At 42.4% G+C, this 21,578-nt stretch overlaps 1 protein-coding gene across 2 annotated transcripts; it reads right to left on the minus strand.

The window, feature by feature from the left end:
* Positions 1-179: 179 nt before the first annotated feature.
* si:ch1073-335m2.2 (msx2-interacting protein) lies at positions 180-19,219 on the minus strand. 2 transcript variants are annotated; one of them, XM_054748887.2, is made up of 15 exons: positions 18,757-19,219; positions 17,427-17,741; positions 14,385-14,858; positions 14,106-14,251; positions 12,753-12,953; positions 12,443-12,594; positions 12,238-12,363; positions 12,021-12,134; positions 11,810-11,923; positions 11,599-11,699; positions 4,239-11,412; positions 3,222-3,290; positions 2,926-3,120; positions 2,681-2,839; positions 180-1,180 (listed from the first exon to the last, which is right to left on the minus strand). In XM_054748887.2, the coding sequence occupies exons 1-15, from the start codon at positions 18,837-18,839 to the stop codon at positions 1,049-1,051; spliced, it is 9,555 nt and encodes a 3,184-aa protein (XP_054604862.2). In that variant the 5' UTR covers positions 18,840-19,219; the 3' UTR covers positions 180-1,048. The 2 variants fall into 2 exon arrangements, with proteins under 2 accessions (XP_054604862.2, XP_015829897.3); XM_015974411.3 differs by having other exon boundaries at positions 14,385-14,861.
* Positions 19,220-21,578: the final 2,359 nt, after the last annotated feature.

The raw sequence follows: 21,578 nt of genomic DNA on the forward strand, positions 1-21,578 counted from the left end.
TCTGTAATAACTATAAAACCATATTTTAAACGTATCCTTGTCTATTGTGACAACACACATGCTGCTGCACTCAATTCAGATCCCACCCCTTGGTATAAAAATGTTGAAGATGTTGATTAATTTAAAATCTGACCATTGTACAAAGTCAAGTTAAACCTGGAGGAAAGAGTCAGCCAAAGTAAAGGATTTTCTTTTATTCGAATTACAAAATATGAAGTGCCATCAGCAGAACTTCTTGTGTTACAAGTATTTACATCCAAAAACGTAGGAGCCATCTGAAGTTTTCACTTTGTGTTCTGGTTTGTCCCAGACTTAAGTGTCTGTTAAACTGCCCAAGTTTCTCTCATGTTTAAATATTTAAAATATTTACAAAGTCCTGTACTCAAAAACTCCCACGTCGTACTGAGGCTTGATCGATGCACGTGTGACTGCTTCAGTAGTGTCAGAAAATGAGCCGAGATGGTGGAGTTAAAGGAGCTGTTACATGAATATGGTTCTCAAAAGGGTCTTCATAGATTTACAATCCTTCCACAAAGGACATCCGAGTGAGGAAGTCTGTACATAATTATTTAAAAATACAGATTGAAATGTCTTTGTAGTTTCTATGATCTTCCCATGAAAAAAATAAAATAAAAATAAAAGACACAAAAAAAATTAACAGGCCACCCAGATAAGTCACAATTTTTTTGTTTCCACATTCAGATTTTTTTTTCCAAAGCATCTCCAAAAATTTGAATAAAACTTTAATAAATAGAAATACAGCAGAGAAATGGTCAAGTAAGACTCATTCTGGTTTGTTCCATCCCTGAGTTCATTGGAGAAGGACAAAAATACCAGACAGGAGTGACGAAAGAAAAAAAAAAAGACTGATATAAAAAAAATGTTTGTAATGTACATCCTTTACATTTCCTATTGAATCCAGGAAAACAAGTATATATATATATATATATATATATATATATATATATATATATAGATTGATTTCCTCTGGTTTCCTGAGGCTCGTAGTGAGAAAATCCAATGATGGGATGGGTCTCAGCAGAGATGTTTACACAGAGGTGATGACAATCATGAGATGTGGTGAGATGCTGGAGATCCTGTCCAAAAGGTCGGGGGCGAGCTGTGACAAGTGGCTCTCTGAGAACTCGCAGGGTGGAAAAATCTGAAGCACATAAGCAGGCTGGAAACAAAAAAAAAAAAACAAGTAGTCAGTTACTACTATTGTTTAGTAAGTAAATCTGTGCCAGATTTTCTGGCTTAGTCTACACATATAAGCTATAAGGAAATGCATCAAGAGAGTAAGGATTATTAGTCCATCAGGTCTCAGAAATGCTAATCTACATTTAATCTGATGCTGTAAATTCAAGGCAAATAAGACCATTTCAACAAAGATCTGCATCTTATGGCCCTTTCACGCTAGCATCGGCTCCACTCCGCCTGGACTGGGTTGGTAGTGTTCTCTTGGATTTTCTCGTGCACAACCGGTTGTCTTTTCAGCCCTCTTCGAGGTGGTCTGCCTGGAGACGAGCAGGGCTGACACACCCCCAATGCGTGCTATTAAGGGGAGCCTTCGATTGGCAGAATCAGTCTGCGGGAGCCTCCCGCATGCGCAATTCATCGTTCTGGATGCTGTGGAGTTAACAAGCCTCTGACTGAAGCCGTTTTTCTCTGTCTCCTCTCACTAATGTGAGGAGGCAGGCGCACACACACGCACACGCACGCACACACACCAAAGCAGGATGCAAAATCAGAGTCAGTCTCCAAAAGCAAAACTGCTCAGGCCGCGTTTGTTTAACTCATTCACTGCCATTGACGACTAAAGTTGTCATTTGCATTTTTTTACTGTGTGGGTGTCGGTACGAGCCCCCGCACCGTGAGAACCAACACCTCAGCTCTAAAGCCGATCTTCATCCGCATATGTCACACGTCACGTGATCAGGAAGCAGAAAATCCATGTGTTAGGAGATCATTTTGTGCCGCTGCTGCAAAAAAAGTGAGGCGCGAACCGGAAAAGCTTCTGCCGATCACAATTCAACAACGGATTATGAAAGAACGGAAAAAGCTTGAAGCACGTGGATTCTTCCTGATGTAAGAGGTGAGTCTCTGCTTTGTTTTGGTTGTTTTGGCGTTGACATCATCCTAGTGCGCAATGTTCTGTGACTCTTAAAAAAAAAAACAGTAAAAACGGTGAGAAACACTGGCAGCGAAGGGCTTTAGCGATCAGGAAATGGCGGGCAGCGAATGAGTTAACAATGAAGACACCGCGCTCTTTTTTTCTGACCACGTGCTCGGATATGCGTTCATGACATCACAGACCGCCCATGTGCGTGGAACGAATGCAGCCAGGCTGGGGAAGGCGGAGCAGAATGGATCCGATGCTAATCTCTTTGGCTTAGTGTCAGAAGGTCCAGACCCATCCCAGCTTTACCGTTGAACACACAGTTCAGACACAAGTGATGACGATAAATGTAGTGTGGAAGCTACGGCTCATTTACCAAATGAGTAAATGTGACGAATTACTCAGGACTATAAACCAAACAATAAATTATAAAATCTGTGCTTTTGACGTTAAAAAATAATAATAAACTGAGTTTTGCCTTGTACATTTAAAAAAAAATTAAAATAAAAAACAGCAGATATTAATTTCAAACAATTAAACCTTAACAGGTGTGTGTCCCACCTGATTGGAACCTGGATTGGGAATATTGATGATACCAGCTGCCAGCTTCGTCTGCAAGTAGCTAATAAATGCAGCTTTGAGAGCTTGAGTCTGGTTTATAACGTCGTCCTGATCGCGCCCACATGGCAATGCCAGGAGAAGACAGTAATCACTGTCACCCTGAGGAAAAAAAGGTTAAATAACTTTAAAACTGAATCGAACCAATACAGTAAAAATCACTTAAAGTCGAGAGTAAAGAAACGCACCGTCATTCTTCTGGCTACACTCTCCAGCTGTGAAGCTTCCAGTCTCATTCTTTGGACAATCCTAAGCAGAGCGCCTCCTTCTTGCAGAGGCAGCGATCGATGAGCCAGAGCTTTGTTTCCACAGACAAAATGTAACTGGACTGCAGCTGTGTCATTCTTTAGCGCCAGAAGGCCTTGCCACACAATAGGGTATTTCTGTATCGGGAAGGAAAAAACCAAATGTGTCAAACAAAGACAGCTCTTGTTCAGATCAACAAGTCTGAACCTCTACACTGCTGTGAAGAGTTATTTCTTACTGTGAGCAACTGCAGCATATTAACAGGTTGCGCCATCTTGCCATCTGGTTTTGTCTGGAGGTCTCCACCCTGCAGCGAGACACAAATACCCACGCTCATTTACACAATAAGAACACAACGACCAGGTGGGAAAGGACTATTCAAGTTAAAAGTACCATACTTTAATACAGCAGATGGGGTGTGAGATAAAAGTTCTGATCTGACAATAAAAATATGTAGAATGTACTTCTACAGTCTATAATGGCTTAAACAAAATATCAGATTTCCTTTTAGCAATTGACTTTTCAAAGCTAGTTGTATCTGTTATGCCCAAATTCCACTACCTCCGCTCCGCTCTGACACGAACGCCGGAGCAAAATCGGTCCCGTTGTAGTCAATCAGAGCAATTCCACTACTGCGGCCGTGCTCCGGCAGTGCGCCGCCCTCTGTTCCGGCGTCCGGCAAAAATAGAATCGATCCTATTTTTGCCGGATGCCGGAGCACCTCCGCAGTAAATGGACAGAAATCACAACCGCCCAACAGGAAAAGGAACAAGCACAACTTCCGTTTTTCACAATAAATCGATAAACAAAAGGCGTTTTTTGTTTCATATGCACAGGTTTAACAACTTTTAACAACTATCAATGGTGGCTGAAGTTTAAATGCACAAAAATAAGCCATGAATACAGTTTCCACTATCAAAGTAGTCACACTTTGTTGATCCAAACACTGCTGATCTCTCAACACAAATGATGGGCAGATTAAACAGCTCATGCCGATGCTTCTCCCACACAACGGGTGTTTGGATCTAACTTCCGCGTTTATTGCTCGGACTGTATCGCAAGATCTCGAAAATCCCGCGCATGCTTGTTTGCCCACCTCAGGTCTCCGCACCGGAGCGGAGCCGTAGAGCGGGTACCAGTAAAAATTGAGTTCGGAAGCGAGCGGCTGCGGAAGGCGGGGGCGGACCGGAGCGGAGGTAGTGGAATTTGGGGGTTAGTTCCCACTAAACTTGAAATGTAACAGCAGAAGACTCACTAAAGCTGGGGTGACGTTCACTGGCGGCTGGTTATGCCCAACAGAAGGTTCTGCCATTTGAGAATGGATGCGGTTTGAGTATCTATTGGAGTACTCTGGGAATGCTCCACTAGGTCCTGGTGGCATTAGCTGAACTCTCTGGGGGGATGCCATAGCTGGACCAGACTGCCTCACACCCATCATGCCATCTTTTGGAAGAGGGGAGTGAGGTCTCTTTGCTTCTAATGACTTTGTTAAATCTTTCTCAGGTACACCTTTTGCCAACATGGGTGCTCTTGGAGATAAAGAGGGGGGTAGAGTGTCTTGAATATGTCCTGAGTGAGGGTCTGTGGTCATACGGTCACCCTGCTGGTGCATGAGCATACGCATTTCTCTCTGAGCCATGTAGGTTTCCAGCTGGACATTACCCCTCAAGGGTCCACGAGGATCTGACTGCAGGGTGGCAGATGGTCTCACTACTGGGTGCAAGTGTCTGGATTCCTCCTGATCCCCTTCATGAGTCCTCAAAGAACCAGGATTAACTTTGACAACCTTGTCTCTGCCAGGAGCCTGGGGTGAGGAAGACCGTTGCTGCATTGGACCTGGCCAAGGAGACGCAAGTGGCTCACTATGCATCCCATAGTTCATCACCGACAAAGGTGGAGTGTTAACCCTAACATCTTGAACAAGATGTCCCACTGGAATTGACTGGGCAACACAGTGAGGGGACATCCGTCCCAAACCTCCTGGTACGCTGTGTGGTGGCATAATGACGGACTGCTCTGGATGGTGTACACCAGTGATATATTGTTGCATGGCAGAAGGTAGCATCACAGTAATGCCCTTGGGTGACGAGGACCCTATGGGCGAGGACACTTTAGTAAATGGTGAGTGTGGGTGGCCCGACTTGCGAGGAGATCGTGGTTCTTGTTTAATTCCAGTGACATGCAAAGAAGCCCTCTCACCAGCTGCTGTGACAAATCCTACATGGTTCCCAGGTGGAGAAGGCAAATGAGGGCTGATGGCAGGACTTACAGCTGAGGTCCAGGACGTTTTACCTCCATCCGCACCATGGGGATCAGCACTGTCGGTCTTCTTTGGATGCTTTAACGGCATGTACTCTTGATGATAACCCATCACTTGTTGGTTAGTCTGACCAAGGCGTTTTACTACCCCTTGAGGTCCAGATGGGTAAACAGATTCCATCTTTTCCAAACTGCTGCTTTCATGTTTAATAGTGGCTGACTGAGGTTTGCCTGTGTGTCCATGATCTGCCTGGGACGAAGACCCCTTTGGAAGTCCTGACTGAGAATGACCATAAATGTCCTGTTTAATCTGAGGCATGGACACCAACTGCTGAGATTCCATGTCCCCTACCGTTGCTTGAGGGATTTTACTAATCTTTGCACTAATCCTTTGTGGTCCCTCCGTTTTCTGACCAGAGTGGCTCAACACTACCACTCCTTCAGATGTATTTACTCTCAGTCCAGAGCACGTCCCAGTGAGAGTGGGGCTCTCAACAATAAAGCGTGCAGCACTTGCCCCTTCATCAGATGGTCCGTGGTATGATCCACTCTCATCTTTGATTGGCTTATAGGCTGTTTTGGGTAAAACCATCTCCATACAGGGATTTCCGATATTAATGTTAGCCTTTTCCTCAGACTCAGGTGGGTTACAAACACGACTTATAACAGAGGTTGCTGTAGACGCAATAACAGAAATCACAGATTTAGTCTCAGGGACGGGTAAAGAAGCTGGTGGTCGAACAACTGGAAGTAATGAATGACTTTGAAATTTACCATCAGAGTGTGGTGACTTATTTGGGACAACAGTTGTAAGTGGAGTGTTGATGTCCGGTGGGTTTTGATCTCGAAGATTTGATAGATTACTAGGAATACAATTGCTGGCTTGGAGTGAAGCAGTTTTGTGCTGAAGAATCTGTCTCAAGTCACTTGTGCCTCGATCAGTATCCATCTTCTCCACGTCTGAGGATGGTAGCTGGCTTTCTTTGGTTGCCAATGACATGACATGTGAAGAAACACTTGTATCTTTAGACTGTTGAGCCCAGTCTGGTGGAGAAACAGGAGCTCGGTTTGTTTGAATGGGTCTGATATTTAACTTGTTTGAGGTCAGAGAAGGGGAGATGGTTTCAGGTGGCAACTGCTGGGGCTTTTGGATTATTGGACTCTTAGCATGAGGATACAAAGGTTTCAAGGGTTGTTTCTGCTCCTCCAGTGATAATGTTGACTCTGTACTCTTTACGGCTAAAGTTTCAGACTCTGGTTTCCAAGCAGTAGAAGTAATAACTGCAGCAGCCGCTGACGGAGGTGTCTTGGGCTCAATCTTTCCATCTGAAGTTGTTTTCTCAGCTAAAGCCATTATGGGTTCCTCCCTTAGTTCTTCTTTTGGATCTTTTCTTACTTGTTTAGTGGTCTTAGAACGTTTAGGTGTTTTTGGTCTTCCCTTGTTGCACTTTTTGGGTGTGTTAGGAAAGGTAGGCTCTTGTATGGAAGAAAGATTTGTTTCAGCTTCTTCTAACTTGATGGGCTGACTAAAGTTTTGCATTTCAGGTTCTGAACATACATTTGCACTTATTGGAGGTGCTTGAGGAAGAGATGCACTCATATCTTCAGCAGTTATTGAGTCAATGGCCGCCATTAGTTCTGTCTCGCTGGCAGGATTAGAAGGTTTTTCTTCATCTACGTCACTTTTTGTCTCTGCTGGTCGGACAAGTGGATTTGGTTCAGTAGGAAATGTTGGGTCAGTAAGCTTAGCGATATTCTCCACCGCTTGTTCCAATTCACGCTCCTGTGCAATTAGGTTTTTAGAGGTTTCATGTTCTTTTGAATCTTTTTCTTCATTAGTACATCCTTTGTTAGCATTTATGTTTTTTGAAGCAGGATCATTCTGGTCACAAGGTTTGATCTTTTTGGTTGTGTCTTCTTGATTCCCAAGATCTTGTTGAAGAAGATCTTTAACCTCTGTGACATTTAGGCTAATTTTTAGGTTCTTGAGCACAGGAGACTTTTGAGTTCTGGTCAACTTGACTTTTCCTCTAGAACTTTTGTCTTTCTCAGGAGTGGATTTCTCATCAACCACACACTCTGTCTCTTTTCCATTTGATTTTTCCTCACAATTTTTCTCATGGCCGACATCTTTATCTTTGCCTAGTTCTGTAACAATGTCATTTTTGGCTGCTAAATCTTTGCCTGAATTTGATGAATCTACTAAATGGAAATTGTCTGCATCAGTGAAATTAACTTCTTGTGTCTCGTCAACTGCCTCATTTTTGTCCCCCTTTTTTGTTAACCCAGATCCTGGGGCTGAGGGTGTCTGATTAACAGAACTCTTTGTGACTTGAGGGCATGTTTTCCCTTTGGAAACTCTTGAAAATCGTTCACCACATTCAGATTCATTCAAATCAGTGTCTTTGTTTGCAGATTTAATTTTTTCTGCTTTAGCAGCTGAACTTTCTTCTCCTAGTTTGCGGTTCTTAGGAGGGCGACCTCGTTTTGGCTGAGTTGGAACGGGAGGTTCTTGTTCTGTACTTTGTTGCATTACATCCTTCTCTGTGCCCCGTTTTCTAATGGTGCGTGGTGACTCTGGAATTTCCTTTCCACAACGAACTAGCGTGTCATCTTCAACTGGAGTGGCATAGACTGATTTAACATTTCTTCGTCTGGCTCGACCGAGCGGTATACTCTGCTCTGAGGCATCATGATCTGACCCATGAATAGGCGACTTGGCTGTGGACTTTCCTTCAGCTCTTGGAGATGAACCACGTTTTAGCTTCTCTTTATCAATGCGCTCACTCTTGCGTGTTGCTTGTTTCTCAGAGACTGTGGTAGATGGTGCAGGTATTGGAGCAGCCTGAGCAGGAGGCTGTTTGCTCTTTTTAGTTTTAATTTCTTTTATTTTATTTTCCCTCAGAGAGACTGGCTCTTCAATTGTTACATTAATAGGTTTCTGCTCTTTACTAGTTTGGAGAACGTTCTCCTCTTCTGGCTCTACTGCTGTTTCAAGGATGGAAAACATCTCTTTTTTTATTACATCTTCCTCTTCAACAAAACTAGGGTGCACTGGACTGCTAGCTGTGGATATGTCTGCTAGAGTTTTCTCAGTGTCCTGTTTTGGTTCTACATTGCTGGCCAACTCCTCATTAGAGTCAGGGCAGCGTGCTTGCTCTTTAGCTGGAGCTTTTACATCCTCAACAATGACATCCAGTTTCTCTTTGTATGAAGAAAGCTTAGATTCATCCAATGAGTAGCTAGGTTCAGAAGTTACTGAAGGTGCAGGTTCTGGCTTTATTGTCTCAGCTGGTGAATGTTGCGTAGGCGTGACTTCATCCCTTTGTTTTACTTCCTCCTTCATTTCTTCTTTTGCTATAGACACAAGTTGATGTACAACAGGAGCTGGATTTAAGGGAACAGGCTTCTCATCTGATGGAGCCACATCCTTGTTCTCAGACTTGACGACAGTATTAGGTGTGAGTTTTTGTACAGGAATAGCTTCTTCAGCTGGATTGACAGGTTTCACTTCCATCCCTGTGGTGGGTTTGGTCGTTTCAGGAGACTGTACAGCTTGTTGTTCTGGATCAGGTGCTTTCTCTTTACTTTCACTGGTATTTATGTCTCCTTTGTCTTCTTGCACTTGAGGGGTTTTGCTCTTCTGTTGTAATTGTGTAAGCTCCAGAAATCTACTATAAAAAAGGACAACTGGCCCTGTATCCAGTTCATCTGTCCCATGCTGACTTGCTTGTTGGCTTTGCATTTGCTCAAGTTCTTTGTGTTTGCGTTCAAGAAGTTGAAGTCGTCTAGAATCCAACTCGAATACAGCACTGTGAAGAAAGCGCGAGGCAAAAAGTTCTCTGCGCTCCTGCTCCTCTGGCTTAGGCTCTTCTTTCCTGTCATCAAGTTTGTCCTCAGATCCACTTCGTATCTTTTTCCTGTACCAAGAAGGAGTAGGTCTTGGTGTTGATTCAACTTTCTCTGTGTCTTTCCTGTTGCGAAAATTTACAAAGTGAGAATCGAAATCTAAAAATGACCAACTGTCTTCTCGAGAAGATGAGAGAGATTTCGCTCGTTCTAGCAAAGCCTTTGTATCAGGAGTGATGGTCTGGTCAAAAGCAAATGAGTAAAATTTGTTTCTTTCAAGAATTGCTAGCTTGGGGTCTGAAAACCTATCGGGTCTAGGCCTTTCAGGAAAAGGCATGGAAGTAGAGGGCACAGGAGAGCATGGTTTCACTTCCCTGTCCTCTTCAGAGTCGGATCGTAATTCCCCGGGTTCCAGGTCATGCCACAGGCCATACTCCATGTGTTTGCGATTCTGGATGTTTTTACCTATGCTTCTAGAAAAGTTCAGATTAGGCAACAAGTCTTGTTTGCCTCTGCTCTCCCATCTCTTTTGCTGTTCTTCCTCCACACTACTCAAAGGGATGTTTGGCTTGTTAACTTGTGTATTTTGCGTTCTTTTTACAAACAACTCAAGATCTGAGGGAATTTTCTCATCATTTCGACTAAACTCTCTCTGAGGGGCATCTAGAAATTCTTCATCTGCATGCTGAGAAAAGAGCTGGTGACCTGGAGATGGCGTACTGTTCCACTCAGAATCTTTGCTTCTCTGTCTTCTATAGAAGCGCTCTCTCTTTGTACCAGAGTCTGTGTCAAATTGGTCTGTTTTCTTCTGTTTGTGAGATGGAAAATTGTCTGTGACATCCTCGGGTGGTTTACCAACTTCATGCACTAAACTACGGTGTTCCAAGTCTTCGGTTTCATTTCTCAGAAGATTTTCTGCTTTTTCAGATTTGTCTGACTCACGTTGTTTCTGTAGATGTAAACGTCTGTTAAGTTCCATCTGCTTGCGACAACTCTGAGAAAGGTCAATATCAATGTGATCTTCTTTGTTCTTGATTTTGTTAGGCTCAGCATTCTGACTAGGCCTGATTGCAGCGTGGTGGTCTTGTTCTCTCACACTGCTTTGATCTGAATTTCCTTCCTGTGAAACTCTTCTGGAAGTTGTGCTTCCTGAATGTCGTTTTGCGTCTTGTATGTCTAATGACCCCTCAGCTTTCTCTCTTTGTCCAGCAAGGTCCTCATGACCATCCTTTTGACTGACGCATTTATCAGTTTTGAGTCGTGCATCTCTTCTTGGTTGATCTTTGCGTTTGTCAGTGTCTTCTTTCAAAACAACAGAACTGGTACCAAGGTCAGAGGACTGACCACTTTCTTCCTCCTCATGCCTGCTTCTCTTTACTGGCACAGTCTTTCCACCTGTATCGGCAAATCGTCTTTTTCTTGCAGCAAGGCGATCTAAATCCACTGATGAATCCTTCCCATCATTTCCAATATCAGACTTTGAATGCTTCTTGGGTCGAGCTTTCCCATCTAATTCGGAATTATCCCCTTTATTCAATTCGGGTCTTTCAATTTTTACTGAATCTTGATGGGGAACTGACAACTGGTTTTCAGTTTGACTGTCACTTTCTCCCTTACATTTCTGTCTCTCTGGAGCATCCTGGTCTGATCCTCTTCTTGCAGACACTTCATCAAAACCACCCTCGGGCTCCGTTTCTGGTAGTAGATTAGATGGGGACGCACCCTTTGCTTTCCTTGATTTGCCCTTGTCAGCTTTATCTTTGTCAGCCTTTTCTTTACGCCTTGGACGTTTGGTCTTTTCGGTTCCTGCTACTCGTTCAGGTTGAGTGGTCTTCTCATTCTTTGACGCATGTTCTTGCAGGGCTTTTTCAGATTTGTCAAAATGTGGCGGTGACAGTGAACTCACACTACCACTTCTCTCAGAAGACTGGCTGTAAACCCGCCGTTCAGGGTCTCTGGGAGCTCGTTCAGAAGGTGAAGGTGATATTGAAGGAGTAATGGCTCGCCTAGGATGAGATGGACTCCACCTGCTACGATCAGCTTCAAAACGCTCCCGCTCTCTTTCTCGTTCTCTTTGTATATATGTGTACTTTCTGATGTCCTGCTCGAATGGGTCTCTGTAATCCCTGTAGTCCCTTGGGTCTTCATGATAACGTGGCTCAAAGTGCTCGCCCTGATAATGTTCCAGTTCAGGAAAGCGTTCTCTGCTTCGTGCAGCATAGTCTCTTCGAGCATCCTCTGGAAAAAGACCAGGGGTTCTGATGTTTTCAAAGTAAGCTCTCTCTGCGGTGAATTCATGATAAGGAGGCCTGCGTTCCTCTCTGAAATGATGACAAGACAGAAATGGAGATTTCAGGATTTTAATAAACTTTAAAAAACTCTACGTTTTACCAAATAATCTGATTATAAACATTACAATGGTTGCAATTATTTTAGTTTTAATGTAGCTAAACCTGCAAGCAAAATATTAATTTATAAAATTAATAAATATTTTTGGGTCATTTTACCGTCGCTCAGGTGGAATTTCGTAAAAGTCTCGAATGTCTTGGCCAGAGGTCTGCATTGAGCGGTAGAATGCCATCTGACTTTCTTGACTTGCAAAATCCACCTATTACAAGTGATTTAATGAACAAATTAATAACATAACTACAAAGGACAGTTACAAAATGTTAAGTCTGCTGAAAACGTTTCAATGCATCTAGTTTTATTTTTGTTTACCTTTATTTTATTACCCCCGAGCTTCCAGCCTTTGGTCTCCCTCACAGCTGTTTGAGCAAATTCTGTGTTGTTGTACAAGATGAGGGCCATCCCTTTTAGTCGATCAAACACAACCTATGAAAAATAACACAAATATAATACAAACGTATGGCGTTACAACAGATAACACTAAAATCCAGACCAGAATATCATAAAGAAAATAGCAGGATACCTTAACTACATGTCCATAGCGCAAGAAGTGCCTTGTGAGGTACTGCTCGGTAATATTTGGGGTTAAACCGTTAATCCAAACACACGTTGTAGGCATACTCTTCCCAAAACCAAGCTTCATGGAGAAAGACAGCAATATCATATATAGACTGAACAGTATATATCGGACTTATAACATGCAAAGGCATTTCATTATACCAAAAAGGAGAACGCAATACCTTTAGCCTATTATTCCCCAGATACTCTCCATCCATTTTCTTTATGGCCTTGCAAACACTGGCAATATCAGCATATTGAACAAAGGCATACTGAGGAACTCCATTGGCCTTCTTGATGTCAATGTCCTGGGGGGTGGGAACAACAGTTACAGAATACATTCTCTATAAAGTGAGCAATCTAGAACACAACCTTGTTGTAACTTACAACAATTTCTCCAAATCGCTCAAAGATGTCAAGCAGTTGCTGGTAACTCGTAGTCTTTTCGAGGTTCCCTATAAAAAGTGTCCTGGTAGCCTTTGGGTGAAACTCATCTATGCGCCCATCCAATGGCCTGAACTCGTTTTCAGACTCAGTTTCTGAGGGAAGTGATAGGCCAATTAATATTACTGACATTCAGTTCACATTTAGTCACATTAACATTACGTTACCCTATGTGTTTTTGAAGTTGCTATTGTTCAATTATCTGCATGCCACAGAAATTAGAATGAACTATTTTTCATCCAACATCACTTACCAGGACCATTCCAGGCAGTGACCTCAATAAGCATGCCAAAGAACAGCTTTCCTTTAGAAACAGTGAGAGCTTTCTCCTGGTCCTGTTGCTGTCTGAAGAACACCAAACCATAACGGTCTTCTGATGCGCCGTGGATCTGCACTGAGGTCACTTTTCCATATTTTTTGAATTCATGGAAGAGTCCATCTTTTAAACTAGTGTCTGTAGAGGAAAAGGAAGTTAGTAAAAAAAAAAAAAAGTAAAGTCTTGATAAAAATGTAATATTCTGGGAAGTAAACTACTTAAACTTATCGACATACATTAACAATTATTAACCAAAGAGCATTTTAGGAATATAGATTGAAATGCTTAACTTGCAATTACACATTTGACCCCAATCACAAAATATCAATGAAAAAGAAATAGGGATATACAATATATCGGCATATGTTAGCCATTTTTAACATATCGGTCCGATAAATAAAACTGGGCCGATATTAACAACCGATACTTTTTCCATTTTGTTTCTATTTGTTTATCAGTTTCTGGGCATGAGGGGTGATGGGTATTTGTGATGGGTATTTGTTTAGTCATGTGACAGTGATTGTAATCATCTCAGAAGTATAAATGTGTGTGGTGTGTGTACAAAATAACGTAAACTCAGCTTTAATCATTTTCATTCTATACAAAATCTGATGATTTTAGAAGCATTAATGTCAGTATATCGGCAAATATCGGTTATCGGCCATAACAGTGATATTAATATCGAATATCGGTATTGGCCCAAAAACTTCTCATCAGTGATTATAGAAAAGGGCTTCTAAAATTTAGGGGAAAATCCTGCAGGTTCTCCAATAAAAGCACAATTAAAGATACATTTTAGTTAACAAGCACTAGACCTTTTTAAAACACTAAGAATATAAAGATTTATAATATTAAAAATTAAAAACTAATAGTTTCCAGCAGACATGGTTTAATACAATACAGAAATGTTATATTTTAATAATCAAGGTGAACTGTGGCCTCTGGTAAATTTAGAGCCCAAAATCACAGTCACACTTTAACACAAGAAACATTTTGGTGCAATTTATGTGGTAGCTACATAACATCTTGTGTCTATTGGTGTTTTTTATTTGCTTTGTAACAAAGAGACACAAAGGCTCAGGGGCAGGACAGAGACATGTCCAACGTTTTAGCTGTTGGCCAAAAATGACAAAGCCTGCAAGTCTGTGATTGGTCAGCACAGTTTCCTTTAAATTCTTCAACACCACACATATGCAGATGAAGTACAAACCAGAATTGAGATCATGACTAATAGAAGTACAAGTTGATTATTGACCTGAACCTCTGAAAGGCCATAAAAAAACAACAAACCTGTTGAGCGCACTGGAAGATTTTGCACTTTAATCCCAAAGCTCCTACGTGGCTCGTCAGACTCCAGGACCATAGACGACTGAGGTGCAGCTGATGATTGAATAGAGCGTGCCCGAGAACCATCACTGGAGCTGCTGTTTGAATCGCTATTATGATAAAAAAATATAATAAATGCACACAAAAAGTGAATCAAACCAATTATAAATTAAGTCTTCACAAATCAACGCATCTGTTTGACGAACATAATTATTGAACGCATGGACAACCCGAGTGTCATACCTGCCGCTGCCTGTGCTGCTGGTGCTGCTGACAGAGTCCGAGCTTGAAGATCTGCTGCGAGATCGCGATCTCGGGCCTCTCCCTGGAGACAAGGGGGTTCTTTTGGGGGAATGAGGAGTTTTGGACGTTTGCCCTGTGGTCCTTTGAGGCGAAGGATGCCTCGACTGCGAGGAATGAGATGATCTGCTTCGTCTCCGATGATAGGTCCGATCAACACGTCGCCCCCGGTCATCTCTGTACAGGTCACGTCGTGTTGAATTTGTAAGAGCAAATGGGTCTCGTATTCTAGAGTCAAAATGTGGGTCTGATGCCTCAAAGCTTCCCCCAATAGCAGTGCCCCCTGGGCCAGCAGTTGTAAAAACAGTGCGGTCACGGTAATATTCAGCATTGTAGTGACGCTGTCTGTCGAACGTTCCACTGCGGTCGTGATGTCCATATGGGCTGTGATCATACGCACGGTCACGGCTTTCTGAACTACTGTGAATTAAGAACAAGGTAGAGAGATTTAAAAAGTCAGATTACTCAATTCTTTAAGTTAACTTGCTTCAATATTTACAAAACATCAAAGGAACAACAGAACAGAAAGCTATAACGTAGGTTATTCAGTGGCTTAACCAGGCTACACTCAGCACAGCCAGGGTTTGTGTGTCCTACCGGTTCTCATTCAACAGAATCTTTGCTTCACATCCAACAGTTTTAATATAAAAAAAATGTAACCGTGGTCAAAACGACAACATTAAACCACTAAAAACACGCTCAAAGATTAACAACAGCTTTCCTGTCATGTTTGTTTTAACCCATGGATGCTCAACAGAACAAATACCTTCTATGTTAAAACCTAACGAAGCATAATCTCAACTAATAAACACATAAGCAGCAACCTCACTCATACCGACACTAAACCAATGCATAACAGCTCATCAAGCAAGTTTTAAAAATGCCAACTGAAAACAGGATGATTGGTAGCCCAAAATGTACTTCTAAAATCATTTGTGAGTAGCAAAACCTTTTGACAACTGCTTTTTCTAAAAACTCGAACAATCACAGGAAACAAGGCTGCTACAAGTCGACTGCAGACACTACAAACTCCTGCATTTCGGCTTCTATCATTTGCAACAAAAAAATAAAGAAACCAAGCATTCCTCTGGAAATTCGACTTAGCTCATTTCAGAAGCTGGCTGTTTGTGTATTCACACCCAAATGACAAATATCAAAATTAAATGCTTCTCCTGAATTTGTAAGAAAGCAATTACATTTCAAAGGTAGTATTTATATAAGGGGGAGAAATAACTGACTCATTGATAGTTAAAAAAGAGCTCATTGCAGTTGTACAACTGATAAACTTGATATTTGTCATCTGAGCGTCACTGGTGTTAGGGTAAATCTATTATTACAAAGCACTGGGGAAGTTGAAAGAAAGAAAATATGCATAGAACAGAGCAATACCAACCTTTTGGAAAAGAAGTTACCAAAACTAATCCAAATAAAATCTAGGTGGTGAGAATGTGAGAGCTTGAATTAAAAAAACATGGGATTAAAAAAAAAAATCTGATTTAGTTAAAAATGGTTCTCTTCATTCATGTTTCCTTCAAACACAGAGGACGACGTCAGCGCTGAGGTAGAAATCCACAATTTGCTGTTTTGTTTAATTCTCGCCAAGGAATGGGGAAAAAAATTCAAAACAAAAACAAATTCAGAAACGAGATTCCTAACCAATTTCAGAGCAACGGTGTGGAAAACATAGAAACATAATATCTTCATATGGCAAAAAAAGAAGAAAATTTAACTCCAGTTTAAAAAAATATGTATCCAGATGGATGAGTCTTAGTGGTGATTTTCGGTACGAGGAATGAATACATCCAAAAGGTTCAGGATTAGGTAAAAAAAAAAAATAATAATAATAACTAAAACGGTAAATCAAGGATTTAAAAAAAGTATTCCATTGGTTAACATCTGGATATCTAGCTTTGCACATGCTGGAAGACTTGATGAAATCATAATAATCCCCTTGGACTCTTGACACCACATAAATCCAATGCTTACAGATCCCATTTGGTGTGTTTCCTGAAAGTCTTCCATTAGTTTGCAGCATTTCGCCGGGTTATTAAAACGTAGTCCTTTGTATGGCTTGATGTAGATGGGGCTTCTTTTTCACACCAAGCAGATACATCCACACCCAGGTAATCCAAATAAGCAGCAGCTGCATTTGTCCACTGTAGAAGTCATCACTACATCCAGCACAAGACACTAAATGGCATAGATCCACCCAACACGGCATTCTTCGTGTTTCTTCGTGGTAATCAACTGCAGAAGGCAAAAGTAGCTCCACAAACTTTGGATTTAGATCATGGATTGTTCTTGCGAAGTCTTCTAGGCGTAGCTTCCACATTTGAGACAAACATTCAATGTTTTATTGTCAGCTAAATCTAAAGTAACCAAATGGTTCTGGAAACATATGCACAGACTCTTTTGTTCTTGTGTAACGACTTTGTTTTTCCCTCTCGCTTGGTCAAAATTTTAAATCCAAAATGGGTGGTATCCATTTAAAAAAATGTTTTTTTTTTCTTAAAAGTAGTCAAAAAAATCAAATCCTGCTATGAGGAAACAAAAATAACTAAGTGGTGGTGTCAATTCTTCCAGGAGAAAAATTAATCCTTCATAAATGGGATTTCCTTCCACCTTCAAATGGTTCCAAATAAAAATATGGGTAAGATTCCATGTTGAGTAAAAAATATATATCCAAAGCTCTCCAGGGTAGTTTCCCAAAATTCATCTCGATATTCCTTATAAATGTAATATCCAAACCAGATGTACAAACCTCGCAATGTAGTTACCTTAGCAAATGACACCGTGTAGTAATTACATAAACTCCATGGGCAAGGCGAGTCAGGAATGATGAAGAGTGGAGCACTCCCTAGATTACCTTCTTACAACTATTAGAGATACCAATCCCTGATGAATAACCCCGCTATGTGTTTTTGGCTTTGAAATGATGTGGTACCTAGAATGCCCTGGATTTTAGGGGGCGCCGTGTCCACTTACCCATCTATTCTCCGTTCATAACGTCCCTCTCGGGTGTGTAGGGACACAGGTGGCCCGAACACTGGACCAACTGTTCCCCTAGTGAATCCAGTAACGTCTCGACTGCTGGAGGGGGAGCCGTCTTCAAGGCCCCGGACAGCACTAGGGACTGACCCTGGCTCATTGTAGTCAGTCCGAAGGTCTCTGTCTCCCATCTTGTTGACAGCATTGTGAGCCTTCTGTGCACTTTTAATATCCACAAAATCCACAAAGGCTGCAACACCACCCTCTGACCCTCGCTTTCGCAGAACTTTAACACTCTCCACACGGCCATACCTGAGAGGAAATGATAAAGAAAACAATGAGGACATTACTTATTTACCAGCTGGGACCAGACTTCAAGCACTCACTTCTTTCCATGTTAAATCCATTACCATTAAACGCATGAGAATATGATAGATAATGCACGGGCGGCTTCAAAATAAAATTTAAAATGTTACAATAATATGAACTTTTACGCCACAAATGAATACTGAATTGTATGTGTTAGGAATGCTTTAGAGAGCATTTACGCGGTCAAAATTTTCATTGATGCATAAACATGTTCACTTTTTAAACCCGAACACCTGTCCTGAAACGCTATGACGTGCAGAATGCTTGTTGGTTGTTGACGACTGACATGGCCTTTTCATTAGATAGCACATAAAATAAAACGTTAACAGCATCACACCGCTGTGGGTGTCTCGTGTTAGCCTTCGTTTTAAGAGTATTTCTGTGAGTACAACCCGGTTCGCAACTTCCAACAAAAACACTAACGCAACAAAGTCCGAAAACTGCTCTACTAGCTAACACTTTACTTGACGATTAAGAGTTGGGTTTTCTTGCGTTTTCGTATTTACAGCACGAAGTCGAGACTTTACTTGAACATGTCAAAGATTCCCAGCGGATTTTGTGGCGAAGGCTTTGTAATTATTTTGATTTGCATTTCGATTAACGTCGGTTGTCTTTTGGCTGTACAGATCACGAAAACCTGTCGACTTCCCACAAAATGGTTGGCTGGGTGGAAGCTCGGTGGCTAGCAAACCCAGCCAAATGCCTTCTGATGTTAGCAAAAGTTAGCAGAAGAAAATAAATGACCGAGCTTTGCGTTTAGGTGACTCTGTTTTGTGGATTTCTGTTTTAAAGAGCATTGGTCGGGTGTTTTAAAAAGCATACCAAACACAATAAATCCCTTGGTTAGTCAAACTTAAAAATGCTAATGTTAGCATGGTTAGCCAGGGTAGCAGGCTCCCAGTAGTACTGCAGCCAACGCGCGCGGCTTCACAAACATAGCTTCTCTTGCGTAACATACCGTTTAAAATGCTCCACAATCTTCTCCTCGCGAACATGTTCGGGTAAATTTCCCACCCAAAGGTGTCTGGTTTCCCGAACCATCTTGCAATTTTATTTCCCCGTTCAAACACATATGATCTGGCACGTTTCTAATCCCTGCCGGTCGGAGGTCCGCCTGAACAAAATGACCGACGCTTGATGCCGTGAACGATCTAGGCCTGCTCGCTGCTCCAGCTCCCCCGTTTAGCTTGCTTGCGTCCTCGTCCCGACCCGCGTGCACGCGCATCCGCCTCGCTCCTGTGCGCTGGGTGCGAGCTGCACCGCGAGGGCGTTCACGCGCATCGTTGAGGTCACGTTTTCTTTCATAAACAGAATATTTTTCATCTTTATGGTCTCTTTAAGGAAACAGTAAACAAACTTGAGCTTAATCTTCATAGGCAAGCTGGCAGAGGAAGAAAGCGAGAATATAAGCAAAAAGTTAATAAATGCACTAAAAGCTCCATGCTTTTGTAATTTCTAGGCTTGATTACTGCAACTCTCTCTATGCAGGGTTGTTTCAGTCATCGCTGCGTCGCCTACAGGTTGTGCAGAACAGCGCAGCCAGGTTCCTGACTGGGACCAGGAAACGGGACCACATCAGTCCGGTTCTGACCTCACTGCACTGGCTTCCGGTTTGTTATCGTTCACCATGGACGTAATTTTCACTTTAGAAGTGGGGGGGACACGGGGGGGGGGGTATCTGATGGGAAACAGGCTTCAACACAAACGGTTGTTTTCCGCTTGGTCCTAGAGCTCAACCAGGGTCAATGTACTATAGCGTAATATTGTTTTTGGATGGTAAAAAGTGCAGGGGACAAAACTTGACTTTGAAAAAAGTGGGGGGGACATGTCCCCCCCCCCCCCCCCAAAAAAATTACGTCCATGTCGTTCACACTTTAAACTCCTCGTCTTTGTTTACAATTTCATCCAGGGTGGTGCTCCCCCTATCTGGCCACACTCCTGAACAGACATTCCCCATCACGCGCTCTGCGCTCCTTTGACCAAGGCCTGCTCGCTGTCCCTCGTTCTAGGTGTCGTACTCGCGGGGACCGGGCTTTCTCAGTCCTAGCTCCGTCACTCTGGAACCAGTTGCCACCCTCAGTTAGGCTGTCCCCATCTCTGCCAGCCTTTAAGAGTCACCTAAAAACCCACCTCCTCCGCTTGGCGTTCCCTGAACGTGCTTGAATTTGGCCCTCTTTTACGTTGATTTTATTTCCCTGTTTTCATTGGTCTCTTTGTCCCGTGTTTTACCCATTTGTTTTCTACTTTAATGTGCTACCTTTTTTGCACTATTTGAATTGCTTTTATTTTCGATTTATTCATCATGTTTCACATTTCTCATGTACCATGTTCAGCGCCTTGGGCTTCCCGACAGGAAGGCAGAGTTTTTCTTGTCCTTTGACTGCGCAGAGGCGGTTCTAGGGATGGTGTCACCCTCACAGCAAACCAGGGCCAAAACATCAATAAGTACAGATTTTTTGTGATAATTTAGCTCAATGCGAGATATGGAACAAAACCATGTGAATGCATTTGTCTGAAATTGAAAAGATATATTTAGATAAATACTTTCAGGTTACTTTCAGATAACACAATTTCAGCAAAATAGTTAAATAAATGGCCTGTATATGGTATGGCATCTTCCAGAGTCCTAGAACCCCCCCCCCCCCCCCCCAGTCATTTTACAGCACAATGATTCATTTACCTAAGCACAGACAAATTCACACCCTGGTGGTGATGAGCTTTAATGTAGCCACAGTTGTCCTGGAGCCATGGACGTAATTTTCACTTTAGAAGTGGGGGGGACACCGGGGACGGGGGGGGGGGGGGGGTCTTTACAGTATGCTCTAATGGGAAACGGGCTTCAACACAAACGGTTGTTTTCCCTCTTGGTCCTAGAGCTCAACCAGTGTCATTTTAATATAGCGTAATATTGTTTTTGGATGGTAAAAAGTGCAGGGGTCTAAACTTGACTTTGGAAAAAGTGGGGGGGACATGTCCCCCCTGTCTCCCCCCAAAATTACGTCCATGCCTGGAGCGCACTGCCAGAGGGGAGGCCGTCGTACACTGGAAACACCAGTCCCTCCGACCACCACCAGCAGGCAATTTGGGTTAAGTGTCTTGCCCACAGCGACAACAACAGACTGAGTGGGGATCAAACCTTCTGATTAACTCTTCTGCCATGGCCGCCCTAGTTTAGAAAGTAATTGAAAAGCTGTTGCAACTAAATGGCTGTTGTTATAGTTGTAATTACTCAAAAAAATGTAAAAACACCTAAAGGCTTTGTAGTTTTCCTTTGAAACGTGCCTCTCTAAAGCCTGGACTGCACTGTGCATTTTTCAGCCATCCTAGACAGATTCCTTGTCATGAAAAGAGTTGTGACAAAAAATGGTGAAATCTGAGGGTGATTTGCAAAACTGTCGCCAACCAGTGTGACTGGCCCAGCAGCAGCTTTTTGAGCACTCTTGTGACCAAAGTTGGCCTCCAGCGGTTTTCCAGCATTGCTTGAAAACCTACATTTCTTGTCTCCAATCGACCAATGAAAATGGACCCAAGGAGTGACACAAAAATCTAGTTGCAAGAATACAACGGCAAGAGCAGAATTAGCAACAGTGGAGGCTACACGCAGGAACATGTGGACCACTCTTGGAGTTCGGTTTGGAGTCGAATAAAATAAATGTTAAGGGTGACGCTTGTTTCTCTTTTCATCGTTGTTGTTTTGGATATCCGTTGGTTTTTAGTGATGTCTGCTTTTCGGCAAGCATTTGCTCGTGGTGTTACGTGTTCTGCTGCAGCGAGACATCT

This window comes from Nothobranchius furzeri, chromosome 3, assembly GCF_043380555.1.
Source record: "Nothobranchius furzeri strain GRZ-AD chromosome 3, NfurGRZ-RIMD1, whole genome shotgun sequence".
Lineage (NCBI taxonomy): Eukaryota > Metazoa > Chordata > Actinopteri > Cyprinodontiformes > Nothobranchiidae > Nothobranchius > Nothobranchius furzeri.